The sequence below is a fragment of the Clupea harengus genome, chromosome 17, assembly GCF_900700415.2.
Source record: "Clupea harengus chromosome 17, Ch_v2.0.2, whole genome shotgun sequence".
Classification (NCBI taxonomy): Eukaryota; Metazoa; Chordata; class Actinopteri; order Clupeiformes; family Clupeidae; genus Clupea; species Clupea harengus.
In genome coordinates this window covers 7,996,190-8,012,160 of record NC_045168.1, presented here as the reverse complement: position 1 = coordinate 8,012,160, position 15,971 = coordinate 7,996,190, and the positions used below count along the sequence as shown (strand labels likewise).

Sequence of the window (15,971 nt, the reverse complement as noted above, 5' to 3'; positions counted from 1 at the left end):
CCACGTTACGAATGAAAACACTCAAAACAGAAGATGGCACCCAAAGGGAGATGTGCTCCCACACCACACAAACACCAGGTGAGGGGAACCATGCACTAGAGGCCCGGCAGGAGAGGACCCTCCAGAGGAGGGGACTCTTCTTCACGCCAGGTGACCCAGAGACGGGGGGGCCCCCCAATGGGGGTGGGGGGAGGACCACAACATGCTCAGCACCCCCAGTGGATGTGCTTTGGGATGAGGGGGGGGGCACGACTACCCTACCTGAGGTGGCTCCAGCACTGCCAGAGAGTGGGGCACAGCGGCAAAGGCCTTGTAGGCCTGCTTGATATTGATGGGAAAATCTTCAATTGTGTCAGGGGAAGGGGCGCGCGGCTGCACAAGGTCAAGGGGGGCAGCGGGAACAGGAACCAGAGAGGAGAGAGAGAGAGAAAGAGAAAGAGAGGAAGAAAGAGAGAGAGGGAGGGAGAAAGAGATAGAGATAGGTGGAAGAATGGGGAGAAGCAGAAAAAGGGAATGGGCAAGAAGACGAGAAGACAGAGGAATTGGGGAAGACAATGAGAGAGCAGGAAGAGCAGAGGACAACAGGAACAGCAGTGGACAGCATGCAGAAGATGCACACCTTGCCTCCCACACAGAGGTGCAGAGTAGGACGAGAGTATGGAAGAAAGTGGTAGGACATGTAAAGGTTACAAAAATGAGTGTGTGGGTGGGTGTGTGTGTGACAAAGAGAGAAGGTGGAGATGGGCCGACACTGGGGAACATGGAGGGACAACTCTACGACCCTGAGGTAACTTGAGTGCACTATCTGGCCCGGCTAGACATTACACTACCAAAAAATGCACACTATGTATAAAAGCAGTACGTATAAAAAGTAGCTGTAAAAAATGGTGGCACATTTGGTGTTGGACCTTAAAAAAACAAACAAACAGAACAAAAAAAAAAAAACAGTTCCTCCATGGATATTAAAGTAGTTTGAATGTTTTGTGTTGTGAAGCCTTACACACCATTGTGATGTGAGCTTAATAATACTCAATAAATTAGCATGAGTCTGTCTAAGCAAAAGGCCCACGACAAGAGAGGAGCGCGGAGAAGGAAAAAAAAAAAAAAAAAAAAAAAAGACAGCAAATCTTCTTATGCGATAGCATTTGGAGATGTTCCAGAAGGTCCTGCAAAAGCCTGCAGCAGTGGCATGCAGTGAGCAGAGGAGGGGGCGTGGCAGTGCACTCTATACGGTCGTGAGGGATCTTACAGAAGTCTGGGAGTTGATGGGGGAGGGGCCATGCTGGAAGGGGTTAGGGCTGCTGTGGCCATCCTGACTCGATGGCGAGGACGTCTGCCTCATGCGAGACATGGGCTGGATGACACCCGGCTTGGTCTGTAAGAAACAGGAAAAAGGGCAGAGATGGTAAGTTCTGGTGGTGAGCTGGTTACGCCACTACCTCAGTAAGCTTCAACTACAAAAATCAAATAGTCATTAAGGTCTGAGAAACAACAGACACAGTCAAGTCACGAAAATAATTGTAAGATCAATGCACAAAATATTGTTTTTTTTCTATTGTATATTTTGACTTGACCAATGGTCAAGATCCCACGGTTACACCAACAGTCTTGACACTCACAGATGAATTGTCCTTGGCAGTGGCATTAGGGGTGAAATGGATGCTGGCCTGAAAAGCAAAGGAAAATGTGTGGAAATGAACTGACTGGTGGTGATGGTGAAGATTATGAGCACAGAGAAGCAGGCACAAACCAGGAGAAACACACACACTTCTGCTCATGTTCTCCCCAACATGCGTGAAGTATGTATGCATCAAACCATACCACGAGCGATTAGGGCGACAGAAAGCAGAACACTTCACATTTCAGCCAGACCACCTCTTAACTCGCACTGTTGGCTATGCTTACTATTTTGGTATAGACCATCAAGGTTGATCATTTGATACAAACATCCCAAGGATGCTTCATTCTCCAGTATGCACCAGCTGTCGATCTCGACTATGCCTGGCTACAGGGTGTTATCAGACATGCAGTTCTGCGTCATGTTTCATGACTAAGGACTCACAGGATTCTGCATGAGTGTGGACTGGGATCACATTACAAGTCACTTTCAAGTGGTAGTATGTAATATTGCTCAAATGCTGTATGCAGGCAAAGCCAGGCCATATGAGATCAAGACCAGACCAGACCAGAACAGAGCCCACTTACAAACCGGGTCTCTCTGCCACCAGACGGCTGAGGTGGGGAGGAGTAGTGCGTAACAGATGGCTGGAGAGAGGGAGGGAGGGATGAGGTGAAGAGAGAATTCTTTCTTTTTGTAGAAAGTTTCTTTGATGCAGTAATTACCCAAAGTGGATTACCCAAGGTTTTGGGAATGGAAGTGTTCCATTAGGGCATAGGAATTCCTTCATAAATGAAATGTCTGCATACTCACAGCATTCAAAATCAGTCTGCAGCCACAACTTTATAAGACACATCTATATTTGATGGATGTTTTTACAGTATTGTACATAGAAAAAAGTCTGACCCCAGTGTTGTTGTGTTTATTATATAGTGTTAAATTATTTTCCAATTTAAGTGTAAGGCATATGCTCTGGCTACTGTAAAGCTGCCCAAACATGGAGGGAGATTGACCTAGTAGTCCCGAAAGTGCGGGAAAGTAGCCATGGGGGGGGGGGGGGGGGGGGGGGTTACTTACGGGCTGGGAGCTAGGTGAGTAGGACATATCACGAATGGGACTGTCCATCCTCTGGGTGTCTGCGGAGGGCGCCTGGAGAGAAGCAAACACACACACACACACACACACAGTCAATAGCTGCTTATTTCTGCTACATTCACCATCCCAGTGAATCACTCAAGCCATTTTGTTAGTTAACAGTCGTATTAACTTTTAAAATCAGTGGACTTGGCAAACCCAGTCTCAGTGGAACAACATGTTCTCTAAAGTGGGGGACACATTTGCACCGGCCACAAGCTGTCACACAGCAGAGCCTCGCATTCCTGTCAAGACTAGCTGTAAATCCTGAACCCTAGTTCACCACGTGGTTTTTCAGTCGTGTTTGCAACACCTTTTTCAGATTTCCTCATATTTTTTTATTATTATTATCAAGAACCTACATCAACAGAAATGCATGCCTCTCCATTCAGCCTCTCTCACAGGAATACCGCAGTGCAGCATGATATTCTGCAATAAAAACCTTTAGACAAAACGAGACTGGGACAATACACATTTTAATGTCGATACATTTGTACTCTTCCATATAAGTGCTGGCGATTGGACTATCCGATGGAAAAAGGTTCATGAAAGAGTGTGTGACTCAGTCTGAGTGGCTGATATGGCAATGATGTTCAGCAGAGGCAGGTCATGACACATAGCCTCTCCCTAGACACCTGTTGCTCTGGAATTCCTCTCATTCCCAGCACGCTCCACACAGGAATGCCACTTAAGCCACGGCTTTCCCGGAGGAATCATTCCTGCAATATGTTTTCCTGCTGTCTCAGGTTTAAGCCTGGCACAAAGACAATAAAGTACAAGCCCAAAACCAACCATGCTCGGTGTGCTCTTTCGCATGTGTTAGTACAGAGTTCAGGGGCATTAAGCTTCCACACAAAAGGGCAGAGTGACCAGAGGCTCCTCCTAACTGTGAAATATATTTAGAACGGAGTGGCACCAAACACAGAGCTTGTTAAAGTATTGTTAATATGCCTGATGAGCTGACCACCCCAGGATGTCCTTTTTAAGCACCAATGGGAGTTGAGTTGAGCTGTGGGGCAACATGCCATGCTGGTACACAAGCACACACTCTGCAGGCCCCTTGCCTTAGAGTACATCCAGGGCTGCAGCTGGCCCTTTTTCCCGTAGCCCACTGGTGGACCAGACAGAACACGCTCTTGTGGGGGGCGACCTTTGCCCTTGCGATTGGCCAACAGGAAGGGGTTTTCACTGAAGCAGATGGGTTGGGAGTCCACCAGACACTCCTCCTCCTCCTCTTCTCCTTCCGCAGCAGGATGCTGCATGGGTGGCTCCTGGGTGAGAACGCTTGGTGCAGGGAGCAGGGTGATGGGCTCAGGTGAAAAGTACGTGGTGAGGACCACCCCCGGCTCGAAGGCCAGAGGGTCTACAGGGGCAATGCATTGCAGGGCAGCCTCCATTGGGATGGAAGCAGAGAACGAGGGAGAGTACTGAGGAGGAGGAGGGGAGAGAGAGAAAAAGAAAAGGGAGCAGGTGAGAACACGAGAGACAGAGAAAGGGAATGGCCAGAAGAGAGAGAGAGAGAGAGAGAGTCTGAGAAGAACGAAGGGGGAAAGCAGTGAAAGGAAAGACAGAGCTGACAAACACAAAACATAACTTACCGCAGCAAACTCAACACACTGCAGACTAGGAGCTAGGTAAGATGGGTTGTGATGTGGATAGGGGAAAGGGGTAACAACTATAAGAGAGAGATGGCAAACTAGTCTAGAGCTAAATAGTGCCAGGAGAGTGGCACTAGAGGATGAACTACACACAAGTCACAGCCAGCCTGGTTGGGCATGTCTATTTGTTCCTCTGTTGCTGGTGTACCATCCAGCATGCCTGCTAAACAGAACGCAACACCCACTATATTTCCCTCTGGAAAAACTCCGAAGCCAGATACCTCATTAGCTTTACAAATATAACAACCTCAAGCTAGCCCATATCAGCTTCCCATTCATTTCAACCTCTAGGCAGCTATAAATAAATGTAATTACAACTGACACAAATAAACATAAAAACAAATATTGTTAGCAGGAATTTTGATTCGACTACCAACCTCAACCAGTCATGTAAAGAGACCATAACAGGACAATGACCCAAACATTCCTGCAACAACCCTGTGCTCCTGCCGAAGCATTCCTCACCATGCGTCAAAAACAGGGGAGATAAATTCAGCCTGGCCTACATAGTAAATAGCACACCTGATAATAGCATCGTTGTGACCCTGAGTGGTGGCCTTGCTTTACAAATGAACTAAGGTCAGTAAGTAACATGCATACTTCTTCCACTGTTCTCCCTTACCAGAGCCGCTACATATGACATGGCATCTAATCCCATGTCAGCCATCCAGGATTCTGCACGTCTGCTCTGGTGTAGAACGTGACCCACTGCCCTTTCAGTACAACAACAGTTGGAGAGGGGGGTTTATTAGTCTGTCAAAGTAGTTAACCATCTTACTGATTTTGCATGAGTGCATGTATTTATCTCTGTCTAAGAATGGATGAGCTACATTATCTATGCTATTGGGTGTGTCTCTCTCTGAAGCTCAACCGGTAGAACAAGGTACCAACAACACAAAGGTCATAGCTGTATACCAGTACCATAATGTCAACCAATATAAATGAAAATGTCTAGTAAATTAATGTCTGCACAGGACTAAGCTATTTTGTAGTCACATGCAGCACAAATTCAATTCCTCTATATCTCACTACTGTTTCACCTCCTGAAGGACTGTGACTTCCTCCAGAGCCTGTGAAGGACTATCTGCCCACACGCACCACTCATAGGCAACCCTGATCCCCAGCCTGCACCTAAAATAGCATCCTGAAAAAAAATCACTGATATGGGGGGCCTGTGCTGACATGGGTATGTCGTTAGAGCAGAATGCATTCCAATGACTGCTATTCAGAAATGGGGAATTCTTTTTGATAAAAAAAGACCACTGTGAACAAGGATTTTATTTTCATCAAGGAATTTGTTTCCAAGAGCCTAGGATAGAGATGGCCAGAGCTATAAACAGTGCAAAGCCCTCTGGGATTGGAGAGGGGTCGTATTTGAGCGCTCCTCTGGCTGAGAGCAGCCCCTGTCCTTAGCCTCTCAGCATGTCTGAGGCGACAGCTGGCAGAGATATGTGGGTTAAACACGCTCAGAAAAGACGCCGACTGGACGGTTACACATTTCTGACCTAGTAAGCACATTCAGATCAGGAGCCTGCTGTCGTAACGATGGTTTAAAAAGAAAAAAAAAGGACTGTATTGTAGCAGTACATATTTGACAAACATTAAAGCTTAGGTCAACAAAACATCCGCTCATTTACAACAAGCACAGACCTTAGAAAATGTTAAATATCAGCAAATACATCAAACAAACAATAGCATAAAATAAAACTTTTTAAAATAAAGCCTATCTGACTAAAGACTTAATAAAAACACCACGCATTGTTCCTACATCCCGGTCAAAAACCGCAAACACACACTAACAACCAGGCATGACTTAGACGAACACAGAAACAGTTGATGGGAATTAGATAACAGATAACAGCGGAGAAAAGAGAAAGGGAGCAGGAAAGAAAGCTGAATGAGAGGGGGAGAGAGAGAGAGAGAGAGAGAGAGAGAAAGCTGCGAAGCCCAACGGAGGCACAGCTTCCCTTACCACACCTTCTTTAGAGCTGCTCGTAGATTCAGGACAAACTCCACAGACCTCCACGCTAGGGTAACACTTCCAGGACACTGTGATGTGTGCTGCACTCAGGACAAAAAAGAACCCACTCTCACTGTCCTCTCAGCTCCCGCCGGCCCACCTCACCCATAGGCTGCCTGACCAATCACCTCGCGCCCACTTTTAAAATAACGTCTGAGCAATCATCAGCTGTCCCCCTCCCCTCCCCCTTTTCCCGCACGGCTCCTTCACTGGACCCTGTTCACCCCCGCCCCCACCCCCCACAAGTGTGCTCTGGTCCACAGTTCTGAGGCCTGTGGAATGCCAGGCATGATTGATCATGTGATGTTCGTGTAGCGTTCTTCACTGGTCGAGGCATGGTGTTCCAACACACCGATCAAGCGACATCACACGCGTGAGATCATCCTCATGGTGTCTGCCATCTTCTCCTAAAATTAGGCTGGGGTATGCAGCAAACCGCCTTGACCACACGCACATGCCCTCCCATCCAGCCTAGCCGTGACAGCCACACGAAAGCGCCATGGCTTTGGCATGCTTGGACTGCTGTGCCAGGAAGTGTCAGAAGTCAAGGCCGTCGTAATTCTGGACTGCGGGGTGTTCTTTGTGACTTGGGAGTCCCTCTGACATTTTTGTGGACGTCCTGCTGAAACTCAATTCACAGAGAAGCAAAGCCTCATAGTTCCTCCTGGCACATTGGATGGGCTTCCCTTTTGTGTAGGATTCTGCTGACAGCTTCTTCCTAGTGGCGGGAAGTCGTCTCTTGTCCACAGTGGGTACCAGTCACACTAGGGGTTCAGCAGTTTTGTAACTTCTCACAGTTGAAATAATGCTAAACAGAATTGAATGGCATTCTTCTTCATCAACAGAAACACTGTTCAAGAATTCACACTCCACTTCCTCCATTCTTCACCCCCACAAAGGCACAGAGAATGTAAACTAAACACCTGCTACAACACTTGTTACAAAATTTGAGTAAAGAATGCAAGTCTGAAGGTTGGAACTCCAGAAGCACCTGCTTGACCCCCTGTTTTAAGGGTGAGCAGGGATCCCGAGAATAAAACACAAATAGGATATTCCTGAGTAGGCTTTTTAGAGTCAGACTTTGACATGAGGTAAGGATCCAGGGTGAGAGAAATTCCCAGTGTCAGCAATAAATGGAATGGAATTTTCTGGAGGGGGTTTAAGATTCCGACCGATATAAGAAAACAAAACATGGAACCTGAACCTTTTTCGGATAGGCTCCAAGTGCAATATCTCATTTAGCATCCAAGTTGATTACAGTCAAGCCAGTGATTACCAATAATATGAAGGCAGGTTTCATTGAGATTAAACCATTTTAAAGTTTGTCTAACTTCAGGCAACAGACAGTGCAGCCTGAGACATGTTGAGTGTCTTACCCTGTTGACCTTCTGCAGGCTGGTTGTGGGCAGTGCTGCCAGTGTTTTGTAGTCCAGTTTTAGAGGGCCGCTGCTCAAGTTCTGGAGGAGAGAAGGGCAGCAGTCAGAGGGGCAATTAGACGATGGAATAACCTGGCTGTGGTACTCAAACTCTGGAGGGGCAATTAGAAGATGGAATAACCTGGCTGTGGTACTCAAACTCTGGAGGGGCAATTAGAAGATGGAATAACCTGGCTGTGGTACTCAAACTCTGGCTTGATCTGCTTTGAGACAAGTCTGAGCCAGAGCATCATGACTATAATCACTACCCTGATGGTCATTACGCTTTACGGGAAGTATTTAGTTCACCATAATAAACACTGCTCTCTCCTCTTTTCTCTATGTTCTTTCGTTTTTGCCCTCAAAGTTCAGATCCACCTTTTTACAAGATTACATAGGACAGTTCAGTTTAACTCTTCTTAAATCTTTTGTTCTTGGCTCAGATGCTGTGTGTTTTTCTTAAAGTGAGACATTTGTCTGAGGCAACTGAACCCAGCTTTCATTGCAGCGAATCAATACTGTAGTCTACTTTCAGTGCAGCGCAACAGTGCTTATATGCCTGGGCTTGTCCATCCAAGCTAGGCAACTCTGACAGTTTTCCTGCTGTCGCCCCCTGGTGGAGGGGGCAGCTCACCTCGGCCTCTTCCTCTAGCTGCCGTGTGGCCTCCTCGCGCTCCAAACGCATACGTTCCTTTACCAGAGAGACGAGTGGAGGAAGGGGAAGGGGAAGGGAACACGATGGCAGAATTTGGGCCACAATCATTCAAACACAACCAGGTTTGGTTTTACACACCAGACACCCCACAGACCGTACAACATCCGTACACATGCAACACACACACACACACACACACACACACACACACACACAATGATTGGGGTTAAAGGGCAGGGTATGGGATGAGGTGCAGGCGCCGATGAGAAACAAAATCCATCAATGAAAAATGAGGTTAAAAGCGTGAAGAGGAGGAAATGGAGTGAGAGGGAAATGAACACAGCAGGGTGAAGGAATGGAATGAGTGGAGTGGGATGGAGGAGTATGGCATGAGAGAAACCCAAACATCCCAGGGTGTGAAGGGGGGGGGGGACAAAGAGAAAAAGAGAAACAGAAAGGAGAGAAAGAAAGAACAAAAGCCACACAAATTAGCAGACTGGTTCACATGGGGAGCAGACTGAGAACCGAAAGCAAGGGGGACTCTTTGGAATGACCTGCCTTCCAGCTCTTTCAGAAAAACTTGGTCATGGGACCATGGGATGTTTTCCATGAACACATGAGAATTATGGCACGCTTTTTGAGGGTATCTTTACATTAAGCTTTGCTGAATGTAATATACTGAAATGAATGTGTGTGTATAAACTGGAATGGAAAACCTGAGAAATAGAAGCTGATCATTGTGCTTGGTGACTTGAGATGAAAAACGCAAGCCATAAACACAGAGAAATACCACTAATAATACTAGGAGAAACACTCCAAAACGTACCACTTTATCCAACTCCTCCCGCTCCCACTGGGAGGTCTCCCTCGCCATCTCCACCTCCTACACACAGAAGGAGATGAAAAAGAGAGAAAAGAAAGTAGGTGAGGACTCCACACTTCAGTCAGTCATTACTACAGGCAAATAAAGCAGGCATATGCAACACCAGCATGTGTTTGGATTTAAGCGCAGTCAAGTGGCCCACCTTCTGCAGGATGTCCATCTCCTCAGGGCTCAGGTCACGGTCGATAGATGAGATGCTCTCCATGCTGTTTTTACGGACAATTCCACTCGCAAATGGGTTGGCGATGACCCCAGGTGACGCCTGTAGGGAAGGGGGAAGATAAATGGCGTTTCAGTGTTTTGTGACTAGAAAATGTAAAATCTCTATGCTTGACATACAAATTTCTGGGTGAACTTAAGTGTTAGTCAGCAATGTAAACCAAGGGGGACAATATATGGAGGGTTAGCATCAGCCAGTTAGCCTAAGCTAATTTGGTGCCAGTAGCTTTCCAGGAAGATTGTCAGATTGAATCATGTGCCTGTGTGGCCAATCAGTGTAGGGTTTTGGTTATTGTGGTCATTGGTGATGATCCGTTTGCAGGTCAGGCAACTTGGCATAGTTTTAGTGGCAAAACTGAGCACCATCTATCAAGATGTTGGCTGTCAATTTTGTACCTGCTGGTCTGAAGTAGCTAACATAGCCTTGGCCCCTGAAATGAATGGGAGTAGTCGTTTTCTCTTGTTTTAATTAATACCTCCATGGTGTGAACCTGAAAGTGCAATACTGGCAGCCACAATGCTTTTAAAAACCCTTGAGTTCCATCCAAGTTAGTCTGCGCTCACCTCGATGCCCGTGACGTTTTGAGGGTCAAAGCCGTCGCACACCAGCATCACCAGTGTGTCTCCGGTGGAGCGCAACACCCGTACCGCCTCCGTGTGCGTCATACCCAGTAGGCTGTGGTTGCCCACCTCCAGGATACGCATGCCCATGACCAGCCTGCCGTCACGGGCCGCCGCTCCCATGGAGCTCACCTGGGAGAGAGGGAGAGAGGAGGAATGAGAGAGGGGGGGCGGAGGGCAGGAGGCAAAGAAGGAAAGAGGAGAAAAGTAAAAGAGGCAGCGGAGGGGAAGAGGAGCAGTAAAAGAATCAAAGAGAGGTGGTTAGAAGCTCCCTTGTGTAGATCCAAATCCAGGTATATCAAATACAACCATGTGGAAGAAGGAAGGGCTGTACAGTGGTGGTTACCTTGGAGACGAAGATACCCTCATCCGTGGGGTCGAAGGGGTTCCCAGCGTGGCCTCTGGCTCCTCCTCTGATGCTGATGCCCAGCTTCTCCCCTGGCTGCTTCAGGATAACGATCTCCTGCTCGCAACACGAGACATTATCACAATAAATGCGTATCAGAATGCTTGTGTAAGAGAGCCTTAAACTCTACAACATTTGGAGTCTGTGTGTGTGTGTGTGTGTGTGTGTGTGTGTGTGTGTGTGTGTGTGTGTGTGTGTGTGTGTGTGTGTGTGTGTGTGTGTGTGTGTGTGTGTGTGTGTGTGTGTACCTGCATGCCCGGTGGAGAGGGGTCCCTGCGCACAAGCATGCGGATCTCATTCTTGTTGGAGAGCAGCGCCCTCACCGCCTCCTGGTGCGTGGCGTGCCGCAGGTCAGTGGTGTTCACCTCCAGGATCCGATCGCCCACACGCAGCCCGCTCTTGCACGCCAGCCCGTGGGCGATCACCTGTGTAAATACACACAAGTACAGATGAGACCACATCATAGAGGTTAAACTATCCAAGATGTGTATTTTTAGCTCTAGCTGCATACTGGTGGTGTTCAAACCTCAGAGATGAAGACTAATCCTATCTGGAAGTGTATATAGACATGTGCCTGTATGAAGCTTTTGTGGTATGGTGTATGGATCATTTCTGTCAGTGTTTACCTTTGAGATGAAGACGCCAGGCTCGTTGACACCAAACGGGTGGCTGGCATGATCGCTGCCACCCACGATGCTCAGCCCCAGTGGCCCACCTGCCTTCACCAAGATCACTTCCTGTGGGGGAAGGAGACGTGATGTGAGCGTTCAGACTCTCTTTGTTGGACGCATTTGAAGATTTGGTTTGATTTCAGGCATGCTTTGGCTAACTGAGTGGCTAACTTAATTCAGGTGCTCAGGGTGCCTTTTTCCATAAATTCTTACAGCGAACACAACAGACATCAGAGAGATTTCTTTCCATTACGTGGTGGGAACCAGTGAGGTCGGATCAGTGAGGGAGAGTACACAAGACCTACTCTACCCATCTGAACAACCACATCGGGGCAGATCATTGGGGGGTGGCATTGGCAGGCGAAGAGGTTGAGGGCTAGGTGTGCGGGGGGGGGGGGGGGGGAATGTTCATTTCTTGTTTGAAAACACAACACTGAGGGACACTGGGGCATTCCATCATATCTAAGGCTACAACAACATGGTCATACCGTGTACCACTTTTGATCAGGTCATTCAAGGGGCATTTTGAGACAAGTGGCGTGAGATGGACAAAAACAAAAAGAGACAAAGTATAATTTAATTTAATGTAACGTAATCTGGAATGTTTCATGGAGAAGGGCCACAACATCATGATGCCAAACATTTGTATTCAAAGTAACAGTATAACATGTAGCACTGGAATTACATTTTTTCAAGTAGCCTGGAGCAAACACTAGCGTTCCCAGCTAAACAAAATAAACTCAGATTGTTGTAAATGGGGTCTATGACTGAAGAAACTATTTCTGTGCTTTTTATTTGGATTATCTGATTACAGGGGGTTCATTGTTTCATCAGGATTATTTATAATGAATACAACTCTGTCCTGAGTTTCTGGAAAAACAAAAACAAAAGATACAAACAAAACCCCCCCTCCCTCCCAGTCTCTTGTTCTTCTCCTCCTCACCCCTTGATCCCCTGAACTCACCTCGATGGGGTACTCGTCCTCCATGGGGCGGCTGAGGTGGTTGCCTTGCTCGTCGTTGGGTTCCTCCTGCTCGGGGGAGTCAGAGGGCTCTGGGGGCGGGGGGGAGTGTGGGCGGCCGCGGCCGGCAGAGGGGCCCTGCTCGCGTTCCACCAGCAGGGCGATGGTGGGGGAGGTTCCGGTAAGCAACGCTACTGCCTGGTCATGCCTGGCCTCTGTCATGTCTACACCATTGATCTGCATCGGCAACGCAACAAACACTGGGTGAGTCTCACGGGGACGGGAGTGGGAGAGCTAGCTATCCTCTCCGAGGGGAGGGGGTGTACCAACTACTTGATGGGAAATCTGTGCCTGTCTAAGTGAGGGTCCTCAGGTGATTTAAAATACTACTGCTTTGCTACTGAAAATCTGTCTGTGTGTGTGTGTGACTACTGTTTCACATAAAATAAAAAGAGCAGGGGTCAGGCAATATGGTATCAGTCAAGTGGCTGGGTAAAAGAGCCGGGTGTTAGTGGCAAACACTTTCTATTACTGAAGTTAAAATGTTTCTGGCAAATCCTGTATTTCAATACAATAAAATCCATGTCTGTAAGATTGCTTTCATTTAGGCATACATTCCACGGCCTGTAGATGGCGCAAGTTCATTAGCCTTCATGCAGTGCCATGTCCAGGATTTAGTATGCGTGCTAAAGAGCGCGAGCACCCTGAGACAGACAAAAAGGAGGAAGAAAAGCAAAGAGAAAGGGAGGAGAGCGGTGCTGCAGCAGGGGCCGACAGAGAGCAGAAGAAGGGCAGTAGAGTAGCGCAGAAGGAAAGCCAGGGAGCATCCAGGAAACCACTTCCTGTGTTGGAAGGCCAAGTGGCTTTCTCCAATTGCTAAGTGCCTGGTGTCCTTCTGATGTCCTAACTGAAGAACAGACAGTTTGACACTTACTGCAGGTGTGTGTACGCGTGTCTAAGCTAGACTGACAGGTCTTCCTGTTCAGCTTTACTTATTTAAAACAGAGAGAGGGCAGTGCTCTCAAGGGTCCTGTCTTAAATCAGCCAAGTTGAAGGCGGCGCTTCGGTCTACCTGAATACCGCTTGAATAACAGCTTCCTATTTTGAACACCACTCTTGGTTGATTCTTTATGGGGGTAACAACCCTGCTCTACTCTTACAAAGCCTTTCAGGGATCTGGTAGAGACGGCGAACAGAAGCCAGCACTGACCATTCAGTATCAGCGCTTACCATGGGAAGATTCATTGTCACTGCAGCTGCTGCTATGGTAAGTCATGCGGTTACCATGTCAGCGGGCCCGCAGGCTCCACCCACACACCGCCCCAACACCACACTCACCACCACACAGCCAGGAGTGTGTTAGTGATCATGCAGAGAGCAAGACAGGAAGAGAGGGATGAAGACCAGGAGAGAGAGAAAGAAAAAGATAGAGAGATACAGAGAGCCAGAGAGAGAGATATGCAGAGATTTAGAGATCCAAAGAGAGAGGGGGCTCAAAAGAGAGGGGCAGCCTTATTCATTTAACAGCACGTCCTTTTCTTTGGCACTGAATCACAAATGGTGCCAACGCCATTCAGGATAAGAGAAGGAGAAGGTTACAGCAGCAGAGATTCAACGGTTGACATTGTTTCAGTCAGCTCAAGCATGCAGCGAAGAAACAAGCAGAGACGGAAAAAAAGTACTTTGAAGGGTTGAGTTAAGACAGTGGGGTTGAGCCTCGCTGGGTGAATGTTAACTGGCTTGATTAGGTGCGGTGGCAGAGGCCGGGGCTTTAGCCAGCTTTGAAAGTGGTCTGAAGACTCAGAGCTGGATGCAGCTTATGACCGCAGAGACAGAGGACCCATACAGTGAAAATGCCACATGAGGATACGTATTGGGGCTATGCGGCTTTTGGCTACAGCATTTAAAAAATTCATAAGATGACATAAGATGGGACTCTACGTGTAAGGTGTTGTGTAATGATAAATGTCCACTCTTTCATTTCGCATTTTAAAATCTCACAGAGACTGTCTCTATTAAGCCAATATAGGCATGTTAGCAAAAGCCAGTGTTAAAGAGAAGAGGTGAAGAACACAAGGCAGGAAATACCATGCTGAGGCCCCGTCTCGGAAACAGGTTCAGTAAAATGGGGCCTGAGGTTCATGCATTCAGGGACGTGTTGACAACAAAGCAGAGAAACATGAGGCTTGAGAATGTTAGACAAGATCTGACATAGGCAAGATTCTTAAAAGTGTAGAAACTTCAGGTTCTTGAGTCAATTCATCCCTAAGGCACATCCTGGGGTGTGTGTTTTGAGAGAGAGAGAGAGAGAGAGAGAGAGAGAGAGAGAGAGAGAGAGAGAGAGAGAAAGAGAGAAAGAGATTTAGTACTCACAGAGATGACCCTGTCTCCCACTTTGAGGACGTTGTCTCGGTCTGCTGATCCACCCTCTGCGATACGAGAGATGAAAATATGCTAAGAGAGAAGACGGAAAAAAATTATCAAACGGTCCAACCGATCATAACTACAAAGTAAACATTTTCAGTGCCCGGTCATGAGAGGATGTTCTATGTACAAGTCGTTCAACAATGTTTCAAATGTGAAGGCACAAGCACACAGTGCTGACAAGAGTACTGACTTTCAAAAATGTCGCCACTTGCTAAATGGCCCGGCCTTTCCAAATCATTTTAAAGAGACTCTGAGATCCATGGAGGACATTCAGTTGGTGTCTATTTACCCTTCCCTATGAAGCCCTAGCCTATGGCAATCAAATCCTGATCTCCCAGTTGAACAACAGGGGGCATTAGGCTGGAGCAGCAAAATGACTGAAAAACAGCCGTGACCAACATCAGAATGAGTATCAGTGTCAGTGACAGTTGGTGACTAATGCCAGCCTGACCCAGCGGCACGGATTAGGGGTTGATGAGGTGACGTGTTGGCTCAACTCAGACTCTTGCTCAGATTCGGCCAGTCCCGTGGGTGAGGAGGGAGAGCGGGCATAAGAGCCTGGCAGATCTGGCCCTGTGCCACCGCAGATGTCCACTCTGGGGAGGCCAGAGGTGGATGGTGCAATATACTGCAATAACACACACACACACATGCAATCTACATGAGCTCACTGTTTAGATAAACACTGCTGTAATTACTTGTTCAGCTGCAAACTACCCGCCGGGAGGGTAAGTGGGGCTTCCCTCTCTGGGGACCAGGGACTATATTTATCTCCTCGTCATGGTCATAACCAGAAAGACAGCACAGAGCAGATCAGCTGCTCATGGTGACGAGGTGAAGAACTGCTTGCCAGCTCAGAAACAGTAATCATGTGGACAGCATACCTTCAGACTGTCAGTCTGTGTATTCTATGGAAGTACATTATAAGTTGTGCAGGTTGTGGGGTGGTGCACCTGCATCTCCTGCTCGTCTCAATTGCAGATCACTCAAGTGAATCAGTCCAGATACTCAATATGCCTCAATGTAAAATGCACAACACTAAAAAGCAACAGTACTGATTGCACAACTCAGCCAATGCCCCCACTGCCTACCTTCACCTCAGAATTTAACTAGACTTTCAAAGCCGAAATCAGAACCCAGGGCCTCTGTTTACATGAACTCCAACTGGATTGTACGTTGACCAACTCACAGAGCAAGCCATCCTTTCACATAAACAACTTTACAACTTTGGTGTTCGGCCAAATGGAAGGACACAACTTCAGAGCATCTCTAACATCATTCAC

General features: G+C 47.5%; 1 protein-coding gene across 3 annotated transcripts in view; it reads right to left on the bottom strand.

The window, feature by feature from the left end:
- scrib (scribble planar cell polarity protein) overlaps positions 1-15,971 on the bottom strand; it is a 79,501-nt gene that overhangs the window by 12,383 nt on the left and 51,147 nt on the right. Inside the window, exons 20-35 of one of the 3 annotated variants that reach the window (XM_031583630.2) lie at positions 14,635-14,715; positions 12,265-12,498; positions 11,256-11,366; positions 10,878-11,054; positions 10,570-10,686; positions 10,167-10,355; positions 9,526-9,645; positions 9,327-9,383; positions 8,480-8,536; positions 7,807-7,887; positions 3,817-4,179; positions 2,696-2,767; positions 2,206-2,265; positions 1,620-1,667; positions 1,250-1,375; positions 262-372 (exon numbers count right to left, since the gene is read on the bottom strand). In XM_031583630.2, coding sequence (XP_031439490.1) covers positions 262-372; positions 1,250-1,375; positions 1,620-1,667; positions 2,206-2,265; positions 2,696-2,767; positions 3,817-4,179; positions 7,807-7,887; positions 8,480-8,536; positions 9,327-9,383; positions 9,526-9,645; positions 10,167-10,355; positions 10,570-10,686; positions 10,878-11,054; positions 11,256-11,366; positions 12,265-12,498; positions 14,635-14,715 — 2,004 coding nt within the window. The remainder of the gene's footprint in view (positions 1-261; positions 373-1,249; positions 1,376-1,619; positions 1,668-2,205; positions 2,266-2,695; positions 2,768-3,816; positions 4,180-7,806; positions 7,888-8,479; positions 8,537-9,326; positions 9,384-9,525; positions 9,646-10,166; positions 10,356-10,569; positions 10,687-10,877; positions 11,055-11,255; positions 11,367-12,264; positions 12,499-14,634; positions 14,716-15,971) is intronic. The other 2 variants (XM_031583631.2, XM_031583632.2) reach the window with 2 other exon arrangements.